Genomic DNA, 26928 nt, shown 5'->3' on the forward strand with positions numbered 1-26928 from the left:
GGAATCGATGGATGGATGAGTTGTGGAAGATAATCGCTAATTCGTTTGGATAGAGACAAACGTTTTCGTTTCTGAAATGGGTTTCTTCACCACCTTAAATCCTGTCTTGTGATGAAGCTGTGCAGTAAAGTTCCCTTCTCATACCAAACAACAAGTCTAATTGGAGAGATGAAGTCTCCTCTGACCTAAATACCTTGGTTTGAGAGGTGTGTGGTGAACCTCCAGCCAGTCAGACGTTTCATCTGCAGATCTCCCAGTCAGGCACTTATAAACCAGGGCTCCTGTGTTGGATGTCCCCGCCCGGCCAGCCTCCTCCCCCGGGACTCCTGTCACCTCCTCATCCCAGACTCCATTGTCCCGCTGTCACCTGTCACCTGCAGCAGCGAGTCGATCTGTCTGCTCAGGGGTCCTCAGCTTCACACACAGCTGACACCAGTCAAGGACGTTCTGGGTTCCGGAGGGGGGTGGTGATCACAAACTACAACCTGGGCTCCTTCTGTGATGGCTTGACACGGTTGTACTCGCTGTGCTGGTGAATCGTACTATCTAGCCCAAGCATCTAAGCCAGTGTGTTCCCCAGTATGCAGGAGCTGCAGGGAAGATCAATCCAAGATCAATGACATCCTTCTGCTGGGATGGAGGGAAGGAGGGATAATGGATGCTCGTGTCAGAGTTCCAGTGTTCTCCATAGATTATTTATTTTCAGGTTTGTGTCTGACAAAAGAGATCTAATTGCAGTCTCATGGACTCATTGTACTTTTTTCAGAATACCCTGTCTACTAATGGGTGCATGGAAGAGAGGTCCACACATTACATTAACAGTTACTCAAGAAAATAAGGTTAACTCGCGAAATAACACACAAACACTGAGAACTGACAGGCCGGTAACAGAATCAACAGCTCAGAATGGAATATGGCACGTCTCTGGTCGCCATGTTAGTCCGAATGCCCACCATGAGGGAGCTGAGAAGGGGATCCTGGACAACACGGGAGGCCCTGACAACACTTTTGGTCTCTGAGTAAGCAGCCAAGCATCCCACACGCTGTAAAATAGAACAGATGACCCTTGAACCTTGACCCGTTACTTCGCCCACAACCTAATGACCTCATCCTGCTGATCCCGACTGCTGGGACTCTGGTACCAGTGTGTGAGAAACAGGCGGGCATGCTGATACCATCTCAACGTATGTGTGTGAGTGCGTGAGTGTGTGTGCGTGGTCAGAAAACCACAGCTGCTGACTCAGTCCAGACAGTGACACTGAGCCCTCAGAAACAGAGGCCAAACATCTTGCCAAACATCTTGTCACACACGCACACACGCACACACAGAATCCAAGGGGATCAGATTTTTATTATCTGGGGAGGGTTAGGGATCTCTCCCCTCCCCCCTTTTGCTAAAATAACCCAGTGAGGTAAGCACCAGGGTCTACTCACTGTCCCCTCTCAGCAAAGGAGGATAACAGCCAAAGGAGACACCACACACACAGAGTGCTTCTGACCCACACCCAGATCTCCAGGAGACAGGACAGACAGGTATGTCTATGCTGACAAAAGCATGAGGGTGGAAAATATGTCGAGTAGGGAAGCTGTAGAGAGCTGTGAGCTGAGGAACTGTATGCTAGCATTTATTTTGGTTAGGGCTGGTCTTTGCAGTGTAGACAACTTCCCAGAGAAGTAGCTGAAGAACATGAATATGATGTGATGTTGATGTGTCTGAGACTGTCTGTAGATCCGCCAGTCACACAGCTACAAGGAGACCATCTCAAATCTGTGATCTGCTCATATGTTTGTTGTGAGCTGAATGTATTAGGATACCTTATGTACAGTAAGCCTACTGCAATGTTCCCCTCTCCCTGTGCCTGCAGGCAGAATGATGACTATGTTGTCTGGATGTGATGACCTGGCCAAGCAGAGGATGCAGCAGGCCCAGGCTCTGAGCAGGGAGGTGCGGGGAGGTGAGGCCCACAGCACTCACCTGGGACTCAACCTGAGAGAGCGTTTTAAAGTTTTAACACACCTTTATTAGTCCCTTCCATATAAACCTGACAGAGAGGTACATCGAAATAAGGACAGATATAGATAGAAAGATCAAGAGAGAAAGAGAAACTGAGAAAGAGAGACAGAGACAGAGGGGGGGGGGAGAGAGAGAGGGGGGGGGAGAGAGAGACAGAGAGAGAGGGGGGGAGAGAGAGAGGGGGGGGGGGGGAGACAGAGAGAGAGGGGGGGAGAGAGAGAGAGGGGGGGGGGGGGAGAGGGGGAGGGAGTCCTCGCCGTGCCAAGCATTCTATTCGAGACATTCCACAGATTTGTGTTTTCCGCTAGTCCAGCCAGAGTTGACCTCAGGACTCAGCATAATGTGACCCCAGGAGGACACATCACATGGCATCACCAGACAGCAGCTCCTGTCCCTCCAGAACCACCAGCTGGCACATGCCTGGAATACCCTTCCACATTAAAGCAGGCAGGGGGCTTCTTTAGAACTCCTCGCTGAAGTCATGTGTTTATATTTACCCTCCTCAGTTACCCACTCTGGCCCACAACAAACACAGCCTTCTCCTTTTACTCTCCAAAGTTTACCCCAAACCCCTTCTGAACCTCAGTGTTCTGTCTCAGAAGGTCTGGACCTCAGTGTTCTGTCTCAGAAGGTCTGAACCTCAGTGTTCTGTCTCAGAAGGTCTGGACCTCAGTGTTCTGTCTCAGAAGGTCTGAACCTCAGTGTTCTGTCTCAGAAGGTCTGGACCTCAGTGTTCTCTCTCAGACGGTCTGAACCTCAGTGTTCTGTCTCAGAAGGTCTGGACCTCAGTGTTCTCTCTCAGACGGTCAGAACTTGTGTGTGTTCTGTTTCAGATAGACTAAACCTGGGGAAGAAGATCAGTGTTCCCAAGGATCTGATGATGGAGGAACTGAACCTGCCCTCCAATCGGGGCTCTCGCATGTTCCAGGAGAGGCTGAAGAGGGTGGAGATGTTCACCCTGGAGAACACCCTCAACGACACATACAGCAGCAACGTAAGACACACAAACGCCGCACCCAAGTACGCCGAAAGCATCTGACCATTAATACTGTAAACCTGAATCACCAATCCTTCATCAATATCCATAGATCCGGCAACCTTCTTATTACTAGCCCGACTCCCTCACTGCTCAGCCATCTGACTCCCGATTACAGTTTAGTATCTGATCCTGATCTAATCTCTCCAGGGGTTTCAAGAGTCCCAGCCTCCCCAGGTCTCCCCCCAGCCTGAACCTGGGAAGGAGAACCAGACGTACCCCATCCATGGAAAGCACAGCCTGGTCACCACTCTGCAGAAGACTGTGGCTCTGAAGGGCTCCCCAGACATCCTTGCCCCAGGTAGATCTTACTCTGAATACCTTTCACTTGACTGACTTCATTTCCTGTCTCCTCCCTGGGTTGAGGGCCTGCATTCTCACTCTCCCATCCAGGCTACGGTGGTCCCCTGAAGGAAATCCCCCGGGAGAAGTTCAACATGACGGTGATCCCCAAGTCCTACTGCTCCCCCTGGAGGGAAGCCCTAGGGGGACACCAGCAGAGGCTGGACACCCTCAGCGCTGAGCTGCCCCAGCCCCCCCAGACACTCCAACCTGCCAACTACCGCTGCTTCAACAGGTAAGAACGGCAGGGGCCTCTTCTTCAGACCCTGACGTGCTGCAGCCTGGCCTCCGACTCTGTGCCAAGGAACCAAACAACAACTACCTGAGTGCTTCAGCTTGTGAGCTTGTAAAATGCTTCCAAATTGTCTTGGAAAAGGGAAATGACAACTAGAGAGGGTACCATTTCTGGGGGAACTTGTGAGGTGTGCTTGCCTGCAGATGGGTCCGTTTTTCTTCTTCTTTTTTTTTTACAACTGATACTTTTGTATATTTTGTATTAGAATGCATACTTATTATTTAAGAATTAAGGCAGTATAGAGCCCTGCATGGAGAAGCCAGCTGTTCTCTGTTTTGCTCTTGGATTCAAACCTGGCCCCGGTAAGTTGAACAGATACTGAGGGACTATTGAGGAAAACATTCAGACTGTCCTTACACAAACACATATGAAACGTTCATACACATTTATGCGACTGAAAACTCACATCTCTCTGTACTTGATGAGGACTCTACTGTACTGTATTGTATCCTTCTCTAGGCTTCTTGTTCTCCTCCTCCATCTCCTTTCACTTCATGAGTTCTTCAAAAAGTTTGGAAAGGTCGAACAAATATTGTTTTGACGTTGTGACGTATGGGCTAGCACTGAAGTGGCTGGCATAGCCTACTAGCTGGTATTCAATGCACTTTTTGTCACAAAAACGTTGTATTCTCCGAAACCGTCGTGACCAAGAAGAATATTTTGACACCAACGTTGTCTATGTCGTGCAAATAGAGACGTGGACGACACAGCCCAGATATCAAATTAATATCCCAACTATTTCTTGAATTAGCCTTCCCGCCGGTTCTGGCAGATGTTCATGTTTCCATTTCATTAGACCTCATGGCGCTGACTGCGCGTTGTTAGAGAGCTATTTGAACCCGCGGTATCTTGAGAGACGATCGCTAGGGGGGGGTCTGCATTCTGTTCAGTCTCTTCCAAGACGAGTTACGCACAAAGTAGATCGTCTGTCTGTAGCCCTCGCTCTATGGTGTCATGATGTATTTGGAACTAAAGGAACAAAAGCTAAACTTAGGCAGTGGCACAACCTCATTAGCTACCTGTCAAACTAACTAAGACGTTGCTAACTGACTATCGGTTTACACTAGGCGTCCGAGCACATCTCTGGAACGGAGACGGGGTTGGTTGGCCCAGCCTGAGGTCACTAACGCATTCGTCTACATTTAATTACTTTACATACAGTCCAGACAAATTGCTCTTGCAGCAACATCCTATTGACCCTGTTCTGCCCGTCATTGTCCCAGACGCCAAGATCAGGTTCCAATCTACTGTGACGTTAATGAAGGCTCTCGGTAACTAAACTGATAGTGTGACGCTTTAGATCCCAAGGGAGATCCACTGATATGAGGATTAATGAGGTCAGGGGTCAAGTCAACACGACGGGGTATCGAGTGCCCGCTGGCTAGCTGAGTGTTACACACCTGATACCCAAGGGTTATTCAAGGCTGGATATACTTAAACATCTTCTTCTCTCACTTCAGTAACCATCTTCTCCCTCCCTTCCTCTGCCAGAGCTGCGATTCCATTCGGGGGTCCCATGGTCAGCAGGAGAGTTAACCCTGTGGTTGGGTTTGAGGCGTTGGAGAACCAGAATCTTCCCAGCACGACCCTGGAACATCTGATCAGGAGGCCCAACTTCAACAGGGCTCCCCGGGGCTGGGGAGGACAGTACTCCCCCGAGTCTAGTGACTTATGATGGCCCCCATGTTGACCCATGACCTTTCATCGCCACCTTGTATCTGCCTGTGACCTTTGTGAGCCTGCAGGCTGAGAGACTGAAGCCCTAAGCCACTCCCCCCACCCTCCCCCCCACCCCAGATGACCCCCCCCCCCCCTCCCAACATGAGACTAGGTACGTTCGACATGGACTGTGGCTGCATGAAACGACCGGCGAGAGTAGCCACTTGCAGTCGGGGAGGAGTTGAAAACGGCTCTGTGAAGTCGGACATTCCAGCTTCTCGTGGTTTGCTGCGTAGACGTCAGTCATGGCCGATCAAGCGCTGTTTGCTTACTTCATTTATAATTAAACTTAGTCTTTCGGTTAGTGAAGAGGCGTACTAAAACTCTTTCTTCAACACATTTTTCATTTAATTAAAAAGTTTGGTCTGGATTTGGGCATTGGTGAAATTGAAAGTGTCAGAATAATGACAAAACACGCGGCAAAGTTGTCATGTGTGAGTCTGGCCAATCATGAAATAGCTGGTTCGTCCTTAGAACCGGTGCAGTTGCTCTTGAGAAAATGTGCTTGGCAGTTCTCAAATCGATCTCACGGTACTTTGATGGCTACGTCACAGTGACCTAGCCTCGGCACCGTCTCAAGTCGGACAAAAAGTCTAACCAGAATTCACTGTTTCAAGTCAGCCGCCTGCAGCGCAGCATGAAGTCAGTCCATGTCGAACGCACCTACTGTGATGGCCATGAGGAGACGGTGTGTTGTTGGGGGGGGGGGGGGGGGGGAGGGGGGTCTGTGTGAGGAAACAATCCACAGCACTGAGACCAGACATGTCTCCCTCCCTCCCACCTCCCTGACTGTGTCCCCCTTAAAACCTCTCTGATGGAGCCAGTGTGATGTGATCCCTTACTGACGTTAGGACGAAGGAGCGAGGGGAAGCATGTTGAAATGAAGAGATAGATTTAATGGAATAAGTGGAGAACATATGAGCAGAAAGTTCACAAATAAACTGAAAATCGCCATCTGTTGGTAAACTAACATGGTATAAAAAGTCCAAGCAAATACATAACGTTCGTAGAGATCCACTCTGCACACACTGAAACAGCGTCTCATTCTTACATTAAACAAAGCTTTACACTAACCCTGGTTCTTACATACATGACTCCTTACAAAAGCTCTTAAAAGGTCATAAAAATCATCTTTTGGTGGGAAAATAACTCAAAGGGGAAAAGTAATGGTACAGTTAAATTTCCTGTGACTGTGTGGCTTATGTTGTACGGTCAGAATGAGTGAGTAGGACAGACTACTCTGGAAAGCCATTTTGGAAGCCAATATTTTTAACCTGAAGATGGCCGCCGGAGGTGGGGAAACCTTTGATGCAAGTGTGCCAGCCAATAATGCGTGGACGACAACAGAACAGGGCGTCGTCGTGGAGATCAAGCTCTCTGGGCTCGAAGCACCAGACTTGCAGGCAGAATGACAGCTAAGCCTCCAGACCTCCAGCAGCACCTCTCTTAATGTGGAACCCTGCTGTAGCTCCGCCTCCCTGGCCCATGACATCATCCTTGCTCCGCCACACACAAGTCGCCTTCCAACCCCCCTAATGACACGTCGTCATGGTAACTAGTCGTTGTGCCGGGTGCCGTGGGCCGCGTGCGCGCCCATGCGCTGGGGATCCTGGGAAGGGTAGTGGATGTGTCCCGGGGGACGAAGGCCCATGGGGGGCGGCGGTGGGGGGCCCATGGGATGGAACATCGGGGGGCCGAACCCTGGAGGAGGGAAGGGGGTTATATTTAAAATGATATTCCAAACAAGGCACCGACACTACAGTCAAGACAGCCAGGATAGGCTGCGTACCTGGAGGAGGGGGGTTGATGCCGGGGGGAGGGGGCAGAGAGATGTTTAGCCCCCCAGGGGAGGAGCCAGGGTCCAGGTTGAAGTAGTTGGCGGGGGCCTCCTCATCCATGGCTGGAGGTGGGGGCAGTGCTGGGGGGGGGGGGAGGAGGGTCAGAGTTAGACACAGTCACATTGTATGTGTGTGTATACAGATCACGTAGACACAGGCAAACACACACACACACACACACACACCTCCAGGTAATCCGGGCACAGGGTCCAGTCTGGTGCCCATCTCACTGACGCCATCCTTGATGGCCTCCTTCCCTCTGGCTGCCTGGGACCTGCAGGGACATGACAGACAAATGCATGTAGTGGCAGGATGCTACAGGGTCAGCCCCTCTCACCAGCACCAGGGATGAACAGCCCTACGGAGGGGCGCTCTCACTGAGACTGCAGCATTTAAATACGGTCCTTCCAAGTCACATCCTGACCCCCGACCTCTCACCTGCCCCACTTGACGGTGAGCCTGCGGCCGTTGATGATGAGCTTGTTGAAGGACTTCTCAGCGGCCATTTCAGCCGCCTGGCGCGTGGCAAACTGGATGAAGGCGCACTGCTGCCTCTGGACAATGGTGCTGGTCCTGATCTCCCCAAACTGGTAGAAGTGGTTCCTGACACACACACACACACACACACACACAAATATTAAAAGTTAAACAAGACAACATTTTCACAAGAAGAATCTGAAGACCTAAGATAAAAAAATCTTACTAATCAGATAAGCAATTAAGGCTTTGTTTATTTGCCCACTTTATAGACTAGACGACCCCCCTTACCTGAGCTCAGAGTCTGTGATGGTATCTCCCAGACCCCCCACATAGAGGGTGGTGATGGTCTTGTCCTCTGGGGGGTCCAGACGAGGCATGGTGGACGCCCTCTTCAGCAGCTTGTCTGCCACCGGGTCGTTGATGCCATAGTAACGGTCCTTGATGTTCTGGTCGGCCAGGGGGTCGTCTGGGTCGGTGGGCTTCTCGTGTCTGGGGAGAGAGAGAGTCAATAAGTGAGTAGTTGTGAGGACATGGATGACAGAGACAAGCAGCTGCTGTTCCGTATGGGTGAGGAAGATGATTCCTTTTACAACAGCACCACCAAGTCCCAGTTCCTGGTCACTGCAATTATGCTTCCATCCCCCAGCTGAGTTCAGTGTGATTGGATATCAGCTTTTCTATAAGCTGTATAACCACTCATGGTCTCATTTACAACATTCAAGGGGACCCATGTCCCACCGCTATGACTGTGTCTATACGTTGACAACATGCAAGTGCTTTGTAACGCTCGTGTCCATCAGGCCTTAGTCCTCCTCACCTGTAGGGGCACTCCTCGCCTCTCTTACACTCGCCCTTCACCCAGAAGGAGCAGATGTGTGGCCGGTTCCTCTTGTAGTAGGGTGTGGTCCTGGCCAGCTTCAACAGCATGTCACTGGAGCTGGGGGCCTTTCCCAGCAAACCCACAGGCCGGGTGCCATCTGAGTTAGCTATCTGGGGGACAGCAACACAAAGGGAGTCAGACGGCTGAGCGGTTGGGGAATCGGGCTATTAATCAGAAGGTTGCCGGTCCAACTAGAAGGTTGTCGATTCCCGGCCGTGCCCAATGACGTTGTGTCCTTGGGCAAGGGACTTCACCCTACTTGTCCCTGTACTTACTGTAATTCGCTCTGGATAAGAGCGTCTGCTAAATGACTAAATGTAAGAATTCAAACACACGCATACGAGAATGGCTCTTGGTCATAGTCGGCTGTGCATACCTCTCTCTCCATGTTCTGAGTGTAGTACTCTTTGTTGACGTCAGACTTGGGAACGTCATCCTTGACAGAGAGCCCAGTGTCCCTGACTTGGATCGGCAGGCCTACAGAGCACAGAGACACACACCGACTGAGACACGCAGAAAAGAGAGACACAGAGAGAGAGGGGCCGAGAGAGAGGGGCCGAGAGAGAGAGGCCGAGAGAGAGAGGCCGAGAGAGAGAGGCCGAGAGAGAGAGGCCGAGAGAGAGAGGCCGAGAGAGAGAGAGAAGCCGAGAGAGAGAGGCCGAGAGAGAGAGAGGCAGAGAGAGAGGCCGAGAGAGAGAGAGGCCGAGAGAGAGGCCGAGAGAGACAGAAATGAAAGGAGAAAGCCTCACCATACTCCAGGTCCAGTAGGCAGGTCTGACACACGTTCTTCATCTTGCTGCATGTCTGACACACCTCTGTCTTCTTGAAGCGCATGCGGACGCCAGGACACCAGCGGAACACTGTGAAAGGCCTGGCACAGATCTGAAACAGGTACAGGTAGACAGTTACCACACAGACAGGACACACACAATCTTTGCCGTCACGATTTGATAGACAATAAAAGCATTTTGCATTTTTAATTTAAATGTCTTTTTTAATTGGGATAACCGAACAGTATGATACCTTGCATTCTTTTCCATACTTCTCTTTAGTCTGTGAATGAAACAAATGCATTAATTTGAAGCATTGATGTGAACCATTGGGGTCCTACTCAAACTCATCGATGTTCATTTTTACATGCAATTTTCAGGCCTTCTTTGATAGGACAGCTGACTGAGTTGAATACTCACCATACGGACATAAGGGTTATCTCCCAAACATGTCTGACACAGGATTGGGAAGTCCTGGAAGGAGACATAAATGAAATGGAAGATTTGAATGCATCAAACAACGCAATTACGCATGATGTACAAACTTATAAACAGCATCTACACACAAAGTTGTAATATCACTGGTCATCAGTCGCTAGGGCCAAAAACACGGCAACGCTAAAGTGTGGTTTCAGTTTCTGTAGTTCGACCTGGGCAGAGAAGAAAAGCCAACTAACTAAGAAAGTCCTGGTATTGCTAATGGGGGCAGACAATAGTCGCATCCAAATATGTGCGTGTCCTCCGCATAGCTGGATTTCAATAACAGGTACATCGACGACATGAGTTGATCGAATTTTGAATGGAAACGATTCATTTGGGAACAGGACGGAGATACTGGGGACAGCAAAAAAAATACTGCTAGCTAGCTAGCATTGGCTATGCGTTCGAGACAGATGACTCGTTTTAAAGCAGCTAGGCTAGTGCTAGCTAGCGAACGGGCACACTGCGCGGAAAACAGAAAGGAAAGAACCGCTTGGATAATTTGGTATGTTATAAATTGGGAACAGTTTCATCTTTGTTTGAACTGAAACCCCAAATGTATGCTATCTAGGCACATATGTAATTTATTTAACACTAAATCAACCATGGTATACGCTTAGTTGGTAAGCTAACTAGCATTAGCCTAGCACCGTATATGAATATATGTCATTGCTCGTCCGCTAAACAGTCGATGGAATTGAATCCACTTGTAATTTTAGCAAATTGTCTTAAGGTTACTTTTTAGCTATATAGTATCCCTGAACAGTTGTGATACATACCGCGTCTTCCCAATTCTGTCTGTTGTAGGTGTTCGCTCCTAAAGACGTCGCCATCTTGGCAAGTAGTGCAGGGTGCCAACAAAGAACTCAACTCCCAAAATGCAATGCAAGTTTAAGGAACTCTTATTCTGCTTTCCGTTTGACCATCGGAGAAACTCCCTGGAGGTGTGTGTGTCACCTCGAGTGAACAGTACATTCCTATTCCTTTTTACAAACTGTCCAACAGTTTTACACAGAGTATATTGCATGAGGTACTGCTCTATATTTTCTGTTTATGACAATTTGACGGCTAATCACCTGAACAATTTCCGATGCAGTTTTAACGTTTCAAGAAGGTTACGTTTAATTTGACAGTTTACGTAAAACATGTCAATGTAGTCTAAACAATATAATGTCGGTGTAATGTCTGTGTGTTTGTAAGTGTGTGACAGACAGAAAAAGCATTGCATCCATTTGGATTTGGATTTGCTCTGTCGCTAAAGCGCTTTCCAGTCAGCACTGTAGTGGGTTAGCAGGTGAAGGATGTCTCAGATTAGGGATCTGCACTAATGGAGACATAAACCCCGTGTGTTTATTTAAGGCTGTTGAGCTGGCAGTGTTAAGGCCACAGACAGGGATTACAGAGCCCACAACAGCTTGAACGGGACTGGCCAGAGTCCTAACGGCCTACTAGCACATCAATACACAGGTTTAATTATTACCTGATCAGACTGTTAACGATCACTTTCTCCTTGTGGGCAGGACAGGGGAGAAGTTGCATATTTTGCTTGCTATCCTCCTTTGTAGGCTCAGAACACATGTAGGCAGGTACAATACTGGATTTGGCGACATTGTTGGAGAGCAAAATAATTTATGTTTGGGATTCTGTTCTGTGAAATGGGTTAGTCTTATTAGCTTTTTATTCATTATCAGTCTCTTTTCCCTCTTTACTGTTGTGTTTATTGTGTGTGTGTGTGTGTGTGTGTGTGAGGGGGGGGGGGGGGGTACACGCCCGCTTATACACCTAGACTGTGTGATAGAAGTTTTTATTTTATGATTCACACGACCTTCTGATAAATTACTAGGTCAATGAATAGATTTTCTCACACAAATAAAAATAAAGTTGTAACCTGTTATTGACATTCGCCGCCTGTCAATAAGAATTGTTTTGGCGCCACCTATCGACCATTCTCTGATAGCGTTGAATAGAGCTGCCGAGAGAGGGACATTCTTACCACCAACCACGGACAGACCACTCCGCTATGCCGTTTGAAAACTGAGCCCCTGGAGAAACGAGGAGAAGGGCGCCGGTTGTGCACGGAATCTAGGCACTCAGTCAACCAGCCGCCTCTAACTGTTTTGCTAAGCCTGATTTTCAGAAGGTAAGTAACACGATATATATTTCTGCGCTATATTTTTGCTTCGTTATCAGTAGCCTACGACACTGGTCTTCAGTTGATCGTTCCTCGGAACATTCACTATTCGACTTGCTACTAGCGAAGAATGCGGCCACAATTATGGCCTGAATGTCCTCTGGATTGGAAACCAAGCCCGGAGAAATAGTTGAATGCCTGTGCAGGTTTTCGTTCGCCGATTGTGGTTGCGCCAGGCTAGTATAATGAACCATAGTGAAGTTTAGGTTCAGAATGACTTGGGTGTCGGAATTCCAGGTTTTACAGTGAGACCCCGTGACACAACTTAACGCAAGAGAACAAGAAAGTTGTTATTGTAACTTAGTAGCCGGTCATATGCCTAGTTTAAATATTGTACGCATTAAAGGGCCACCGCGGGTAAAATCTAGGTTGCCTACCATTGAGATGTTGCAGGACACCGACATTAACATACAACCCATTAAAGAGACAAATAGTAAATTCTCACAGATGTCGACTTAATAATATAGAATTACATCCACAATGACAGTTATTTACACTGAGTTTTTAAGCAGGATTTAACGCAGAAAAGCATTCACTCCACACTGGTGCAAGATCTCAACTACTATCCCATCAGTAGCCTGTGGACTGTGCTTTTGGATATAGTCTCTGATTGACAGGTTTGAATGTAGGTTCCACCAGAACAAATCAGACACTGAATAAACATTAGACTGCCATCAGTACACACTGAGCCGTCCCAACCTGCCTGAAATGTAGGCCCTACAGCCTCAGGTCTAGGTGTGTGTGTGTGAGAGAGTGTGTGTGTGTGAGAGAGAGAGAGAGAGAGAGAGAGAGAGATCAACCCATGCTTGTATTCTTCAGATTGGTTATATGGCTCTTGCTTCCCATTTTGAATATTTGGTTTTTATATGGCCTGTAAAATGTAATTATCTCATACTTGGGCCAGTGCATTTGGAACGCGACGAGCATTAGAAACATTTTATTGGGAGATTAGATTTGAACTGTGGGAATAGCAGTCGTGTACAGTACTTTCTGGAATGTGCTGTTGTTGTTGTGTTCTGTCAGGACGTGCCAACTGCTGTCTGGCTGTTCTGATGTTCAATCCGACTGTTCTGTTCTGATTGCTGTGAGACTAAACGTAACTACATTGCTTGAATGCTGACATTCAGATGTCTACAGTGACTATGCATTTAAAGTTGAGATGAATGCGGCTTTGACAACAGTGGTAACCTAGTGACAGTCTTATCTTGTTGCTGTATGTTGTAAAAACTGGCATGTGATAGGCCTATAGACAGGAACATATTACCTTACAACAATGGGAAAAGTTACTACAACTGTATACTAGCCTACATTTTCAAGAGAAAGCACATAGTGCTGTCTGTCATTCTGTAATGTAACCTCGACCAGCCGGATATGTTACACACTGTCTTTATCTTGGGTAACTTCAGGACCCGCTAACACGCTAACTAGTGTATTTTTCCATGTCAGTGCCCCTTAATGCAGTGCTCAGTGTGTGGGGGTGACTCTCTTCAGACAGACTCTGAAGCTAGGCTGCTCTCCAATCCTCCCAGGCCCTTGGCCCCCTGTGGCCAGCATAACTTTGCTCTGAAATGCAGTACAACTCCCTGAAGCGCTCTCTCACTGAATACATCAGCCTCGACTAATACCAGACCCCACTTTCTCCTTTTTCTCATCTCTCTCATCTCCTGTTTCCTGCTTCTCTCTCTCTCTCTCTCTCTCTCTCTCTCTCTCTCTCTCTCTCTCTCTCTCGCGCACTTAACTGGAACGTGTCTCAGCTAAAACAAATTATATATGAGGAATACTCTCTGGAGATTACTATTCAAGAGTATGCGTGTAGCTTCGTTTTGCAATGAGAAAGATTAAGATTTTGCTATTTGCTATTTTGGGACATGAGAAAGCCAATAAGCCAGTATTTTTCGCTAGCAATTGTCCACAAAATCAGTTCATTTTAAGTAGTATTCAGTGTAGCATTTCAGTCTGAGCCAGTGCTATTGGGCTGCAAGCGAGAAGCCCAGTAAACACATTTGGAATGCGGTCGCAGCAGAAGGCGGTATTAGCGGCAGGCCAGATAGTATCTGTAATCCCGGGAAACCCTGGAGAGTTGAATAGAAACAAGGCCCACGCAGAGTGTTGGCACCGGCTTGTCCTGATGTGTGCCTGGCTGCCTGGTTAAAATGCAGTTTGAGGCTGTGGTGTTGACTGGCTGGCTGTTTGAGGTTGACATGCTGACTGGCTGGCTGTTTGAGGTGGAAAGACGAGCTGGCGGTTGGAGACTGCGAAGCTGCCTTTCTCGCTGGTTTAGGTTAACTGTCTGAAGCTGCGAGGCTGGCTGGCTGGCTGTTTGAGGTGGCCAGGCTGAACGCTACAGTATGCAGGCAGATCAGATTACTGAACGATTAGCCATGGTCTCTCCTATCCCTGGCCCAGGGAAATGATTTTCCACTGTCATAATTCCCCTGGCCAGTGACTCACACTGTGGAGATTGTCTCATTGCTGTATACTAAAAGATATAGTAACTCACAGCTTTCTGGTTGAGGGTGCAGACCAACCACACAGATTCATACTCTAGTCTCTAACCCTACCTTAAATCTTTTCCTGGAGTCTGTATACCCATCCGAAAGCTGTATGCTGTGTAAACTACTGTAAACTGTAAACTAACCTCACAGATTGATAGCTCCCTTGGAGAGTAGCTGGGTGGTTAAGGACAGTGCAGTAGCTATATAGCCCTCAGCCCAGACAGTGGAGTGGGAGTGAGCGAGGTGGGGTCATAGATAAGATAGCAGTAGCGTTGCTAACCTGACACCTCCATGTCTTTATCCCAGGGTAGAGTAGATTGGCCCATCATACGGCCCCGGGCCCCACTGGAAGGAGGGGAAAGGAGAGGGAGGGGTCGGAGGGAGTAGGGGAAGGTGACAGAGGTAAGTTTCCAAGGTGCTAGCTCCCCAGGGCGGGAATTTGATACATTCCACAGGCTCCTGTCGCCAGGCGAAATAATGGGGGGTTCTAAAATTTCATCAGATGACACGTGATTTTTTGCCGCTGGGAAGTGGAGAGCCATGTCTTAGTTATAGCTAGCTCTGATTGTCTAGAGGAGAGAGTGGGAGAGTGAGAGGGAGGGATACAGGCCTTGTGGAAGGGAGTGTAGATGGTGAACTTGCAGCAATTAAAGGTGCAGGCCGATGGCTCATCTCATGGAGAGACAGGTGAGAGGGCAGGGAGACAGGCGAGGGGGCAGGGAGACAGGCGAGGGGGCAGGGAGACAGGCGAGAGGGCAGGGAGACAGGCAAGGGGGCAGGGAGACAAGCGAGGGGGCAGGGAGACAGGCGAGAGAGCAGGGAGACAGGCGAGAGGGCAGGGAGACAGGCGAGGGGGCAGGGAGACAGGCGAGAGAGCAGGGAGACAGGCGAGAGGGCGGGGAGACAGGCGAGGGGGCAGGGAGACAGGCGAGGGGGCAGGGAGACAGGCGAGTGGGCAGGGAGACAGGCGAGAGGGCAGGGAGACGGGTGGACCCACTGCTTACTCAGCTGTCTGCCAAACTGATAGTTCCCTCACTGTGCACCCACACACAAACACACAGGCCAGATCTAATCCCATATGAGGGTGTTTATGGGTAGTCCAAAGCAGGAGAGTGTTTTCAGTGCAGCTGAGGGGTCTGGGGGTGCCCTGGGCACTCACACTGAAACAAGCACCTTCATCACTTTATCACCTTATACTTCATGGCTGAGTGTGTGTGTGTGTGTGTGTGTGTGTGTGTGCGGAGAAAGGTTGATTCAAGGGTCTAACTTAACAAAACACTACACAAACAGTGGCATCTGTTTTCCAATACAACCCCCCCCCCCCTTTCTCACACACACACTCACACACACAGTTTGTAGTAGAGCAGAGGGCTGGAACGAGGCATCTGGTCTCCCAGCCTTCCTCCACACAGCCATGGCATGTGGCCCCTGTGAAAAACAATTACAGCACTACTACATGTGAATCTCCCAGCCTGTCTCACACTCTCACACACACACACACACACACACTCTTTCACACACACAATACCACAGAAACACACACACCATGTCACATAAAGGCACACACACACTGCAAGGGTTAGGGTCAACTTCATTTCAATTCAGTAAATTGCCCCAACAAATGGCGTGGGCTGCCTCTCTTCGTCTCCTCTGAACAGCTGAAGTGAAGCGAGCTGGAATGGATTTGACCTCTTCCCTGTTGCGCAGTCTGTCTGTCTCCATATCCGTCTATCTCCCTGTCTGTCTGTCTTCCTATGTGTGTATGTAGCTGTCTGTCTGCCCTCCTATCTGTCTCTTTCTGTCTTCCTATATATTTGTCTGTCTGCCCTATGTGTCTACCAGCTACACCTGTCTATCTTCTAGCTACATCTTTCTTCCTGTCTGTCTCTGTTTGTCTGCCATGCGACCATCCTGCTGTGTGTGTGTGTGTGTGTGTCTGTCTTATGATGGGTGGCATGAGGACAAGTCTTCGGTCTGGTGGACAGGTCGTCGTTGTTGAGGAGATTAGTGGCTAAGATGTGGAGGACAAAGCTGAAGAATAGTTACTATTTGCGTTGGCTGGATGGCTGTTATGCTGACTGTCTGGTTAGTTAGCTGGCTGACTGACTGCTACTGCAAAGAGATGAGAGCAATCACATGACTCATCGCCATATCGCCAGTGTTTACCCTGTGGTGTGTGTGGAGGGAGGATGTGTGTGTGGTGGTGTTGTGGTGGTGGTGATACTCCCCAGTGTTACAACCCTGTTTCGTACTTGGTCACTCACTCCCTCCACACACACACACACACGCACACACACACACTTCCTCCATACACACACATCCTCCCTCCACACACACACCCACACACACACACACAGGAGAAGCAGGGTGGCCCAGGGTGGTGCAGGGAGTTTAGGTGTGGTTAAGGCATCCGTAGCTGTTCTCTCTACTTCTGTGTTTGAAGGCCGGGCGTCTTGGCTTGTGTATCATAATAATGAAGTAGATATCCAGACTATAGAAAACCTCCCTCCCTCCCTCCCTCCCTCCCTCCCTCCCTCCCTCCTGCCCTACTCTCCTTCCCTCCAAGCACTGTTCTAATTTCTTTCTACCCCCCCCCCCCCCCTCAGCTTTTGTCTCCACCACCCACTTCGAAGCGCTCTATTTTTCAATTTATTTTTTATTTAAGATTTCATCTTTTTAAAGTTTCCAAATCTATTTCTTTAGCCCTCGAGCACTATGTTAGGGTATAGGGTGGCTAGAGACAGTGTTGCAAATTAAATTAGCTCTCGCTCTCGCTTTCTCTCCAGCTCTCGCTCTCTCTCCCTTCCCTCTCCTACACAGCAGGCAGTAGCAAAGGCCAGGACAGATGGATAGATAAACTTTATTATCCATGTCTGGAAATGTGTGTTTGGCTTCACTAGTCTCCATAGTGACTGTAAATTAAAACAGCAAAGATCAAAGCGCAGGACACACACTCACAACATTCCCATTATAAACACAAGAACATAAGAGAGGAGAAGCCAGGGCAGCAGAGTAGAGGCCGGGGCAGCAGAGTAGAGGCCAGGGCAGCAGAGTAGAGGCCAGGGCAGCAGAGTAGAGGCCAGGGCAGCAGAGTAGAGGCCAGGGCAGCAGAGTAGAGGCCGGGACAGCAGAGTAGAGGCCGGGGCAGCAGAGTAGAGGCCCAGGCTACTGATCTGTGCTTAGTTAAGGCTGGACTAAGCTAGAAATCTGGGGCAGCTGTTTTCATTTCTCATGTGTGTCTTTTTCCTTGTCTAGGTCAGCTGACCAGATCAGGGCTATGACATCACCTGTATGACATCACTCCCCTGAGATCACCCCGCAGCCAAAAGTGGACGTCATCACCCACTAATGTGCTTGGCAAGTTCTGCTGACGGACAAGTGACCAAGCCAATCAGCCGTCTTCTCCAGGTGTAACCGCCCCCCGTGTGCCTACCCCTAAAGGCAGTAGAGTGTCCCATTGGCTGAGCCCCTTAGGCCTGTGACATGGTGACATAAGCAGGCGAGCGTCATGAGGGAGAGCCGACACCACCAGCACCAGCCTGCGTTACCTAGACTCTGAACACACTCATCTGGCTCAACCAATCACTCTAGCCCCTAGACACCGTAGAGGTGGCGTGTTGCTAGGCGGGGCCTGTTGCTAGGGGGGTGGGATCATGCTGGGATGCGTGTCTCGTCTGCGCCGGCTGGTCCGCTTCCTGCCCCTCCAGACGTCGCTCCTCCTCCTCTTCCTCTTCTGTGCCTTCAGCGTCTTTGTGTCTGCCTACTTCCTGTACGGCGTCAAGCGGGAGCTGGAGCCCTCAGGAAGAGGCGGGGCAGAGGGACCGTCCCTGGAACCCCCCGTGACCCTGTCTAGGCTCCTCCCCTTCCAAGACGGGGTGGAGGAGGGGGTGGAGGGGCCAGGGGAAGCGGGGGCAGCCGGGCCCAGGACTGACCTAGTGGTTCTGGTGTTCGTAGAGAGCCAGTACTCCCAGCTAGGCCAGGAGATAGTCGCCATCTTGGAGTCCGGAAGGTTCCGGTACCGGACGGAGATCGCCCCCGGTAAGGGGGACATGCCCACGTTGACGGACGGGGAGCGAGGGAGGTTCACGCTGGTCATCTATGAGAACATCCTGAAGTACGTGAACCTGGACGCCTGGAACCGAGAGCTACTGGACAAGTACTGTGTAGAGTATGGAGTCGGCATCATAGGGTTCTTTAAGGTAAGACCCACACACACACAAACACACACACACACATAAGGTGCGGTAGCCTCTCTGAGGTTAGGACGCAGCCTCTATATTTCCTCATCTCCTATACCTCTTTCGTGCTTCACTGTCTGCAGTGAAGAGAATGAGATTCGCAAGGTTAGAGAGACCTGCCAAACACAGCATACTACTCTCTCTCACCCCCCTCCTCCCTCTCACCCCCTCCTCTCTCACTTCCTCTGTGTGGTTGTCACTGCATTGCTCTGTTTCTCTCTCTAATCTTTCAGTGTCTCCTCCTCCACCTCTCTCTCTCATCTGTCTCTCTATAAGCCCCCCATGATTGTCATAACTGTGTCAGGGGGATAGAGAGAGAGACAGAGAGAGAGACAGAGAGAGACAGAGAGAGACAGAGAGAGACAGAGAGAGACATAGAGAGACAGAGAGAGAGAGAGAGAGAGAGAGAGAGACAGAGAGAGACAGAGAGAGACAGAGAGAGACAGAGAGAGACAGAGAGAGAGAGAGGTACAGGTGTGGGCTGGAAAGACCTAGTGGGATTCACAAGCAGGCTTGTGGGGGATGTAGAGATGGAGAGATGGAGGGATGGAGGGATGGAGAGATGGAGAGATGGAGAGATGGAGGGATGGAGAGATGGAGGGATGGAGAGATGGAGGGATGGAGAGATGGAGAGATGGAGGGATGGATATGCATCTCAATGACACAATTTGACACCAGGGACGCTCACATCCAGTATCTGTGCTCGGCAACACTGTCCTCATGCCTCGCTGGGCAAAGTGAGGGCTTTTAATCAATGTGGTGTGTGTGTGTGTGTGTGTGCTCGTGGTGCCGTGTGTGAATGTTAATTTCCTAACCTGTCCTCCCAGACACCCACCTACACTCGGCTCTGATTCCGGACGGCTCCCGCAGTCGTCATGGGGATTGAGACATGAGAATCGTCCCCCCCCCTCCCTCACTCAGCCGCCTCTCTTCCCTCTCCCGCAGGCCAATGAGAACAGCCTGCTGAGCGCCCAGCTCAAGGGCTTCCCCCTCTACCTGCACTCCCACCTGGGCCTAAAGGACTGCAGCGTCAACCCCCGCTCCCCCCTGCTCTTCATCACGCGCTCCGGACAGCCCCTCCCAGGGCCGCTGCCCGGGGACGACTGGACCGTGTTCCAATCCAACCACTCCACATACCTGCCCGTCCTGCTGGCCAAGACCCAGTCTGCCGACAGCGTGCCGTCGCTGGGACAAGGAGCCGCGCTGCTGCCCTCCGTGGTGAGACACACGGACGCTCAGATTTTGGGGTGCGCTTGATTCGGGCTACAGGGGCGCAACGAGCCCCCAGTGAAGGATGCTTAGTCTGAGAGGCTAACAGGTTGGTGTGTGTGGCTGCAGGTGCAGGACTTGGGTCTGCATGATGGCATTCAGAGGGTTCTGTTTGGAAACAACCTCAACTTCTGGCTGCACAAGCTGGTGTTTGTGGACGCGCTGGCCTTCCTGACAGGAAAGAGGCTCTCCATGGCCCTGGAGCGCCACCTGCTGGTGGACATAGACGACATCTTTGTGGGCAAGGAGGGCACGCGCATGAAGGTGGACGACGTCAAGGTGGGAAGCCTGCGGGCGTGTGTATTTGTGTGTGTGTGTGTGTGTGTATTTGTGTGTGTGTGTTTGAGAGACCTTGTTCACCCTCTCGTCTCCTGCCCCAGGCTCTGTTGGAGACCCAGAGAGAGCTGCGCGACCACGTGCCCAACTTCACCTTCAACCTGGGCTTCTCCGGGAAGTTCTTCCATGCGGGTGAGAAAGCGAGCTGTCCACCTGCCTTTCCCCGCCTGCACGTGTATCCCTGCATCACCGGTGGTCATTTCCGCGGTGTCTCTCCTCCCCCTCCAGGTACAGAGGAGGAGGACCTGGGGGACGACCTCCTCCTCTCCTATGGGAAGGAGTTCTGGTGGTTCCCTCACATGTGGAGCCACATGCAGCCTCACCTCTTCCACAACCAGACGGTCCTGGCCGAGCAGATGCTGCTCAACAAGAAGTTTGCCGTGGTGGGTGAGGGGGAGAGAAAGCGAGGGGGCCGAGCGAGGGCAGAGAGTGGGGAGGCGAAGAGGGAGGGGGGGTTGGAACGGTGTAGCTACGTAGCTAGCGTCTAGCAGTGTGTGTGGGGGTAGTGATGATCTGTGCTGGCGACGATGAGTGAATATTCTGGCGTTTCATTGGCTTCCTGTCTCTACCTCCAGGAGCACGGGATCCCCACCACCATGGGCTACGCCGTGGCCCCCCACCACTCGGGGGTGTACCCGGTGCACCTGCAGCTGTACGAGGCCTGGAGGAGAGTGTGGGGCATCAGGGTCACCAGCACGGAGGAGTACCCCCACCTCAAACCTGCCCGCCACCGACGAGGCTTCATACACAGGGACATGAGCGTAAGACACACTCACACACTCTCTCTTTCGGCCTCCTTCCTCTCCTCCTCCCCTCTTTCCCTTCCTCCGTCTCTTTCTTCCCCCACGCAGGTTATCAGTAGGTGTTTACGTGGGATCGCTCTTGTCCTTCAGAAAGAGTCCGGTCTCTTTCTGCTCACTCACGTGGGCTGCATCCAGTTCCCCAGACATCGAGCTGTGTGCACATTTCCAGGAATTTCCATATAGAGTCAGTGAATAAAAGGTTTGCTCTGGCTAAACCAGATGCATAATATGAATATTATTAAACGTGAAATACATGATTCATGCCTGGGGTATCGGACGTTCTTGCCAGATTAGACCCGTGGGGCTGACTGTGTGTGTGTGTGTGGCAGGTTTTACCGAGGCAGACATGTGGACTCTTCACACACACCATCTTCTATAAGGAGTACCCAGGAAGTCCCAATGAGCTGGATAAACTCATCAATGGAGGAGAGCTGTTCCTCACTGTCCTTCTCAACCCTGTAAGTGACTCAAACTCACAATACACACAAACACACACGCTCACACACACCAAGAGTGTGAACGTATGATTATTCCATCCCCCACCAGATCAGCATCTTCATGACCCACCTGAGTAACTATGGTAACGACCGCCTGGGCCTGTACACCTTTAAGAAGCTGGTGTCCTTCATCGAGACCTGGACACACCTGCGACTGCAGACCCTGGCCCCTATCCAGCTGGCTCAGAAGTACTTCAGCCTCTTCCCCCAGGACAGAGACCCCCTCTGGCAGGTGTGGACCCACACTGACCACTGTTCATCACGCTGGAATGTCAACTGGCATCATACGTGTTGAAAAAAGCAGTTGCGAGATGTGTTCTATAGACGGGTGTAGCTGTTACACAGTAGCCGCCCGTGGTAAAAGACACGGTCGAATGGTACATAAATTGTCTCTGATGCCTACAGGATCCTTGTGAGGACAAAAGGCACAAGGACATCTGGTCCAAAGAGAAGATTTGTGACCGCTTCCCCAAGCTGCTTGTCATCGGCCCCCAGAAGACAGGTAGGAGAGACACCTGCTGGTGTCTCCTGGTACTACCTGCCAGCCGGCCCTAGCCAGGGGTATTGGTACTGTCTGGGATTATTACTGGGCACTGCCTCTTGTGCAGGGGTTACTGCTAGGTATTGGTACTAGTACTGCTTCTGGTATTCCTACTGCTTTACAGGGGATGTGTGGTAGGGTGGTGGGGGGAGGGCGGTGGGGGGAGGGCGGTGGGGGGAGGGCTGTGAATACTGAGAACAGTCACAGATGGGCTCCTTTCCCCTGTGCGCAGGAAGTCTCCAATGAGTCAGTGTGATCATGTGCAGCATAGTTGATGTTCTCGTCATGAATAATGAATGGCTTTCTCCCCAGGCACCACAGCCCTGTACCTGTTCCTGGGCATGCACCCAGACCTCACCAGTAACTACCCCAGCAAGGAGACCTTTGAGGAGATCCAGTTCTTCAACGGACACAACTACCACCGAGGGATCGACTGGTGTGTAGACGAGCCGTCTTTCTGACACCCATGTGCTATGTATACAGTATGTTTACACACACGTGAACACTGACTATATATTTATAAAACCAGGGAGTCAGGTGGCTGAGCGGTTAGGGAATTGGGCTAGTAATCCAAAGGTTGCTGGTTCGATTCCCGGCTGTGCCAAATGACGTTGTGTCCTTGGGCAAGGCACTTCACCCTACTTGCCTCGGGGGGAATGTCCCTGTACTTACTGTAAGTCGCTCTGGACAAGAGCGTCTGCTAAACGACTAAATGTAAAACGGGAAGCAGGCAATCTAATCTATGTGTGCGTGTATAAATATGAGTGTGTGTGTGTGTGTGTCTTCCAGGTACATGGAGTACTTCCCCCTGCCGTCCAACGCCAGCTCAGACTACTACTTTGAGAAGAGCGCTAACTACTTTGACTCTGAGGTGGCAGCAGAGCGGGCAGCTGCCCTCCTGCCCAAAGCCAAGGTCATCACCATCCTCATCAACCCTGCCGACCGTGCATACTCCTGGTACCAGGTATGCCACCACATAACCACGTGGACAGCAGTCACACATCCTGATTCGAGCTCCACATCATTCCTTATTTTCTCTCACCCCTCCTTTCTCTGTTCCTCTTTCTCTCCGCCCCCCCCTTCTCTCTCTTTCCTCATTTCTTACTCTACTCCCCTCTCTCTCTCCTCATATCTCATTCTTATCTTCCTCTCTCGTTCTTTTCTCTGTCTGTAGCACCAGAGGGCTCACAATGACCCAGTGGCGCTGAAGTACGCCTTCCATGAGGTCATCACAGCTACCCACAATGCCCCTGTGAAACTGCGTATCCTCCAGAGGCGCTGTCTGGTGCCGGGTTGGTACGCCACACACCTGGAGCGCTGGCTGTCTCACTACCACTCCAGCCAGGTACCCAACTAGGTGTCCATCTCTGGATCTGTCAAGTACCTTCTACTTCTGTCATGGACTCTTTATCTCCCTCTCTCTGTGTCTGTCATGGACTCTCTATCTCCCTCTCTCTGTGTCTGTCATGGACTCTCTATCTCCCTCTCTCTGTGTCTGTCATGTACTCTCTATCTCCCTCTCTCTATCTGTCATGGACTCTCTATCTCCCTCTCTCTGTCTGTCATGTACTCTCTATTTCCCTCTCTCTATGTCTGTCATGGACTCTAATTCTGTCATGGATCAGAGGGGTCTCTGTGTCTATGATAAACCCCCCTATCTCTGTCTCTCTCCAGTTTCTGGTTCTGGATGGTCAAATGCTGAAGACTGAGCCGGCCTCAGTCATGGACAAGATCCAGAAGTTTCTAGCTCTGGAGAACACCCTTAACTACCACAAGATCCTGGCGTAGGTCTCCTGTAATCCACGCGCTTCCTCCAAGTCTCTTCCTCCTCACACCGGTGTTTGTCCAAGAAAGGGCGTCGGTACAGGAAGTAACTGTCCTTACTTCCTGTCCACAGGTTTGACCCCAAGAAGGGTTTCTGGTGCCAGCTGCTGGAGGGGGGCAAGACCAAGTGTCTGGGGAGGAGCAAGGGACGCCTGTACTCTGACATGGACCCTGAGGTACGAGCACTGGGACTTTACAGATGAACATGTACGTTTGTTGGGAATTCAAATCCTTTAATAATTCTTTCTGAATCACCTCCCTCCTCCTCCCTCCAGTCCCAGGCATTCCTCAAGGATTACTACAGGGACCACAACATGGAGCTGTCCAAGCTGCTGTACAGGATGGGGCAGTCCCTGCCCGGCTGGCTCCGACAGGAGCTGGTCCGTACCAGCTAGCGAGCGGGGGGGGGGGGGGGGGGGGGGGGGGGGGGGTTGGCTGTCACAGCTCAGCGGACTGTACCACTGCTAAACCCCTGGGGTGATCAAGGAGGAGGAAGATGGGGGGGGGGGGGGAGGTTATTCACAGCTGAACTCCTGAATGGAGTCCTACTGACATAGAAAGGAAAGGTACTCTAACCACCTACTATGGTTACTATGGAGACGTGGACCCATGAAGCTGTGCTCACAGTCTTCAGAACAAGGCTGAGGGCAGCAGAGTAATGGGGGTACAGGGACTGGAGCTAGGATCAGTGAGTCTCCACTGGCTTGCAGCCTGACATGTGCTCCACTCTCTCCCAAGTTTCCTCTTGAGATTCCCTTGCCCTTCCCATGGTCTAGTCCGGACATATGGACCCCGCACTGGACTGTACCATGTCAGACCAGAAATCAGGGGTGGTAAAGGCAAGAGAACAGATGGCTGGGAATTGATTAACCTTACAGTTTGTGGAAGAAGAGGGAGACTTGGCTCTAGTGTCAGTCCTTTCAACTAACTGTCTAACACTCTGTTCAGAGCATTAGCTACACAGAAGCAAGGCCGGTCTCCCCAGTGAAGTGATGTAGATAAAGCACTTGACTGACAGAATGACATTGGTTTGAAAATGCCTTGATGTTTCTTTATGAAAACTAAGTGGGATGTCTTGCTAACACTGGCTACATGCTGTAGCCTTGTCCACTAGTTAATACAAGTGCCAGGAGAGGTATGCCAGTAGATAAGCGTTCACATTTCTATTTCTTTCTTTTTTTACACTGGTTTCAACTTTTCTATGGTGCTGTCAGAGTGTGTTATTGTAGAATGTAACTAAGAGACTAAACACTTCAGTTCAGTTTCACTCCCTTCTCTCATGTCACATACATTCTGGTCTTACTGCTATGATTGTTACTATGACTTTTTGACCAGGTTAGGTACTTGCTTCTGACCAGGTTAGGTTTAGTACCTGAGGTTCAACTTAAAGGCTGTCATAGCCACAAGATAAAAGCACAATATTCACAGTGGTTCATCTAGAAAATGGTGATTGTGAATGTAAAAGTAGTACCTCACCCAGTCTTCTGTGATGCGGTGACCTCTACCACTACATAACAAAGCTGCTCTTACTGCAATATTTTTGTACAAACGTCCAGACATAATGTCAACGTAATGTTTATGTTCCAACCCTGTATCTAATGTGCATTAAGCTAGATATAGGCTGCAAAATACGCTCCAGTGTGTGGCTGAGTTGAGGGAACCCTAACACAGATTCAGATCCATCAACACATGTGTACTATACTACAACCTGTTCTGGAGTGTTTTAAAGGTGTTCTGTACAAAACATACTGCACTGGAGTATTTTGAGGATGAACTATACAAGAAATACAGTGTTGGAATATTTTGAGGATGTATTATACTCGAAATACTGTGCTGGAGTATTTTCAGGGTATCGTTATACTATACTATAAATACTGTAGTTCAGTCATTTGAAAAACATGGAGTTTCATCTGCTGAACCATCTACTTCATTTGTGTTCACAAGATGGCTCCCTCCCTCCAGCCTCCCACTGCCAACTAACGCACGGAGGAACTTGCTTCATTTAAAGGATTCATAATAAAAGGATTAATTAACAGCTAAGACGGTACTAATATCCAGGAGTCTGTAAGATAATGACTTGTAATTGTTGTCAATAATTTTTACTGTGTTACTAATATTATCTGTGCTTTTTAATTTGCGAATAAACACAAGTGTATTTTTCACTGTTGTTCTGCATTTCATTTTTTACTCTCCTCTTCCTGCTCCTCCTCGACACGTCTTCTGTCAGTGTCTGATCTGGGGGGAAATTCAACTCCATGAGCAGGTGAATGTAGTCCTAGTCTGTTGACTAAGCTAGTCCTAGGCTTGGCTCAGTCTGTGCCCAGTCAAATGGTCTGTATGGTTTTAGAGGGAGTCCTATAAACGAAAGCTGGTTTTGATCTGAACATTTCTTTTCGTTGGGTCGTCTATCAGGTGCCAAGCTCGCTACAGTCCTGTTAATTTATATAAACATTTTAGCTATCAACAACTGTGTCTTTTATTTATTTCACCATTATTTGTCATAGAAAGCTCAACTGAGACCAATATGATCACATTCCCAAATGGTCCAGAAGTAACTAAAAGCCTTAACCATAAAATATAGTTTTTCTTACTCAGGTAGAATCATTTTATTTGCTCAAGCACTTTCTGGAATCACTACCTTGTAGGAAAAACACCCAACATTCTGTTCCCATTTAAAGGATGTGGTTCTCTTGCTTATGAAGGGAAACAAATGGCCTTAAAACCGTCCAATGAGAATTTGACTCTGCAAGAGTATGTTGTCTCTAAGGACAGGGTTTCTACAGAGTTAGTACAGTGCATTAGGTGCTGCTACATTGGATTCAAGCCAGTAAGCTAATTTGAATGTTTAAGCATCATGTACAATTGTATCAGGGATAAAGT

At 49.8% G+C, this 26928-nt stretch overlaps 3 protein-coding genes across 6 annotated transcripts; 2 read left to right on the forward strand and 1 right to left on the reverse strand.

Moving 5' to 3' along the window:
* The first annotated feature begins 1418 nt into the window (after nt 1-1418).
* Nucleotides 1419-6360, forward strand: myoz3a (myozenin 3a). 2 transcript variants are annotated; one of them, XM_047023535.1, is made up of 7 exons: nt 1419-1533; nt 1866-1955; nt 2848-3008; nt 3201-3351; nt 3444-3627; nt 5179-5378; nt 5417-6360. In XM_047023535.1, the coding sequence occupies exons 2-6, from the start codon at nt 1871-1873 to the stop codon at nt 5360-5362; spliced, it is 765 nt and encodes a 254-aa protein (XP_046879491.1). In that variant the 5' UTR covers nt 1419-1533; nt 1866-1870; the 3' UTR covers nt 5363-5378; nt 5417-6360. The 2 variants fall into 2 exon arrangements, with proteins under 2 accessions (XP_046879491.1, XP_046879397.1); XM_047023441.1 differs by having other exon boundaries at nt 5179-6360.
* On the reverse strand, nt 6282-10779 carry rbm22 (RNA binding motif protein 22). Its single transcript, XM_047019479.1, has 11 exons — nt 10634-10779; nt 9795-9848; nt 9628-9657; nt 9354-9486; nt 8981-9081; nt 8542-8714; nt 8013-8213; nt 7683-7847; nt 7430-7518; nt 7196-7324; nt 6282-7107 (listed from the first exon to the last, which is right to left on the reverse strand). Exons 1-11 carry the CDS (start codon nt 10685-10687, stop codon nt 6962-6964), a joined length of 1275 nt encoding a protein of 424 aa, XP_046875435.1. The 5' UTR covers nt 10688-10779; the 3' UTR covers nt 6282-6961.
* LOC124477796 (bifunctional heparan sulfate N-deacetylase/N-sulfotransferase 1-like) lies at nt 9914-26210 on the forward strand. Of its 3 annotated transcripts, XM_047036201.1 has the most exons (17): nt 10711-10798; nt 11812-11994; nt 17796-18739; nt 19724-19996; nt 20117-20326; nt 20428-20515; nt 20612-20766; nt 20959-21144; nt 21516-21644; nt 21733-21915; nt 22089-22185; nt 22537-22660; nt 23014-23188; nt 23399-23569; nt 23899-24008; nt 24122-24224; nt 24324-26210. In XM_047036201.1, exons 3-17 carry the CDS (start codon nt 18194-18196, stop codon nt 24441-24443), a joined length of 2670 nt encoding a protein of 889 aa, XP_046892157.1. In that variant the 5' UTR covers nt 10711-10798; nt 11812-11994; nt 17796-18193; the 3' UTR covers nt 24444-26210. The 3 variants fall into 3 exon arrangements, with proteins under 3 accessions (XP_046893678.1, XP_046892157.1, XP_046892921.1); XM_047037722.1 differs by lacking the exons at nt 10711-10798; nt 11812-11994 and adding an exon at nt 9914-10140; XM_047036965.1 differs by lacking the exon at nt 11812-11994 and having other exon boundaries at nt 10714-10798.
* The last annotated feature ends 718 nt before the right edge of the window (nt 26211-26928 follow it).

Source organism: Hypomesus transpacificus, chromosome 1 (genome assembly GCF_021917145.1).
Source record: "Hypomesus transpacificus isolate Combined female chromosome 1, fHypTra1, whole genome shotgun sequence".
Classification (NCBI taxonomy): domain Eukaryota; kingdom Metazoa; phylum Chordata; class Actinopteri; order Osmeriformes; family Osmeridae; genus Hypomesus; species Hypomesus transpacificus.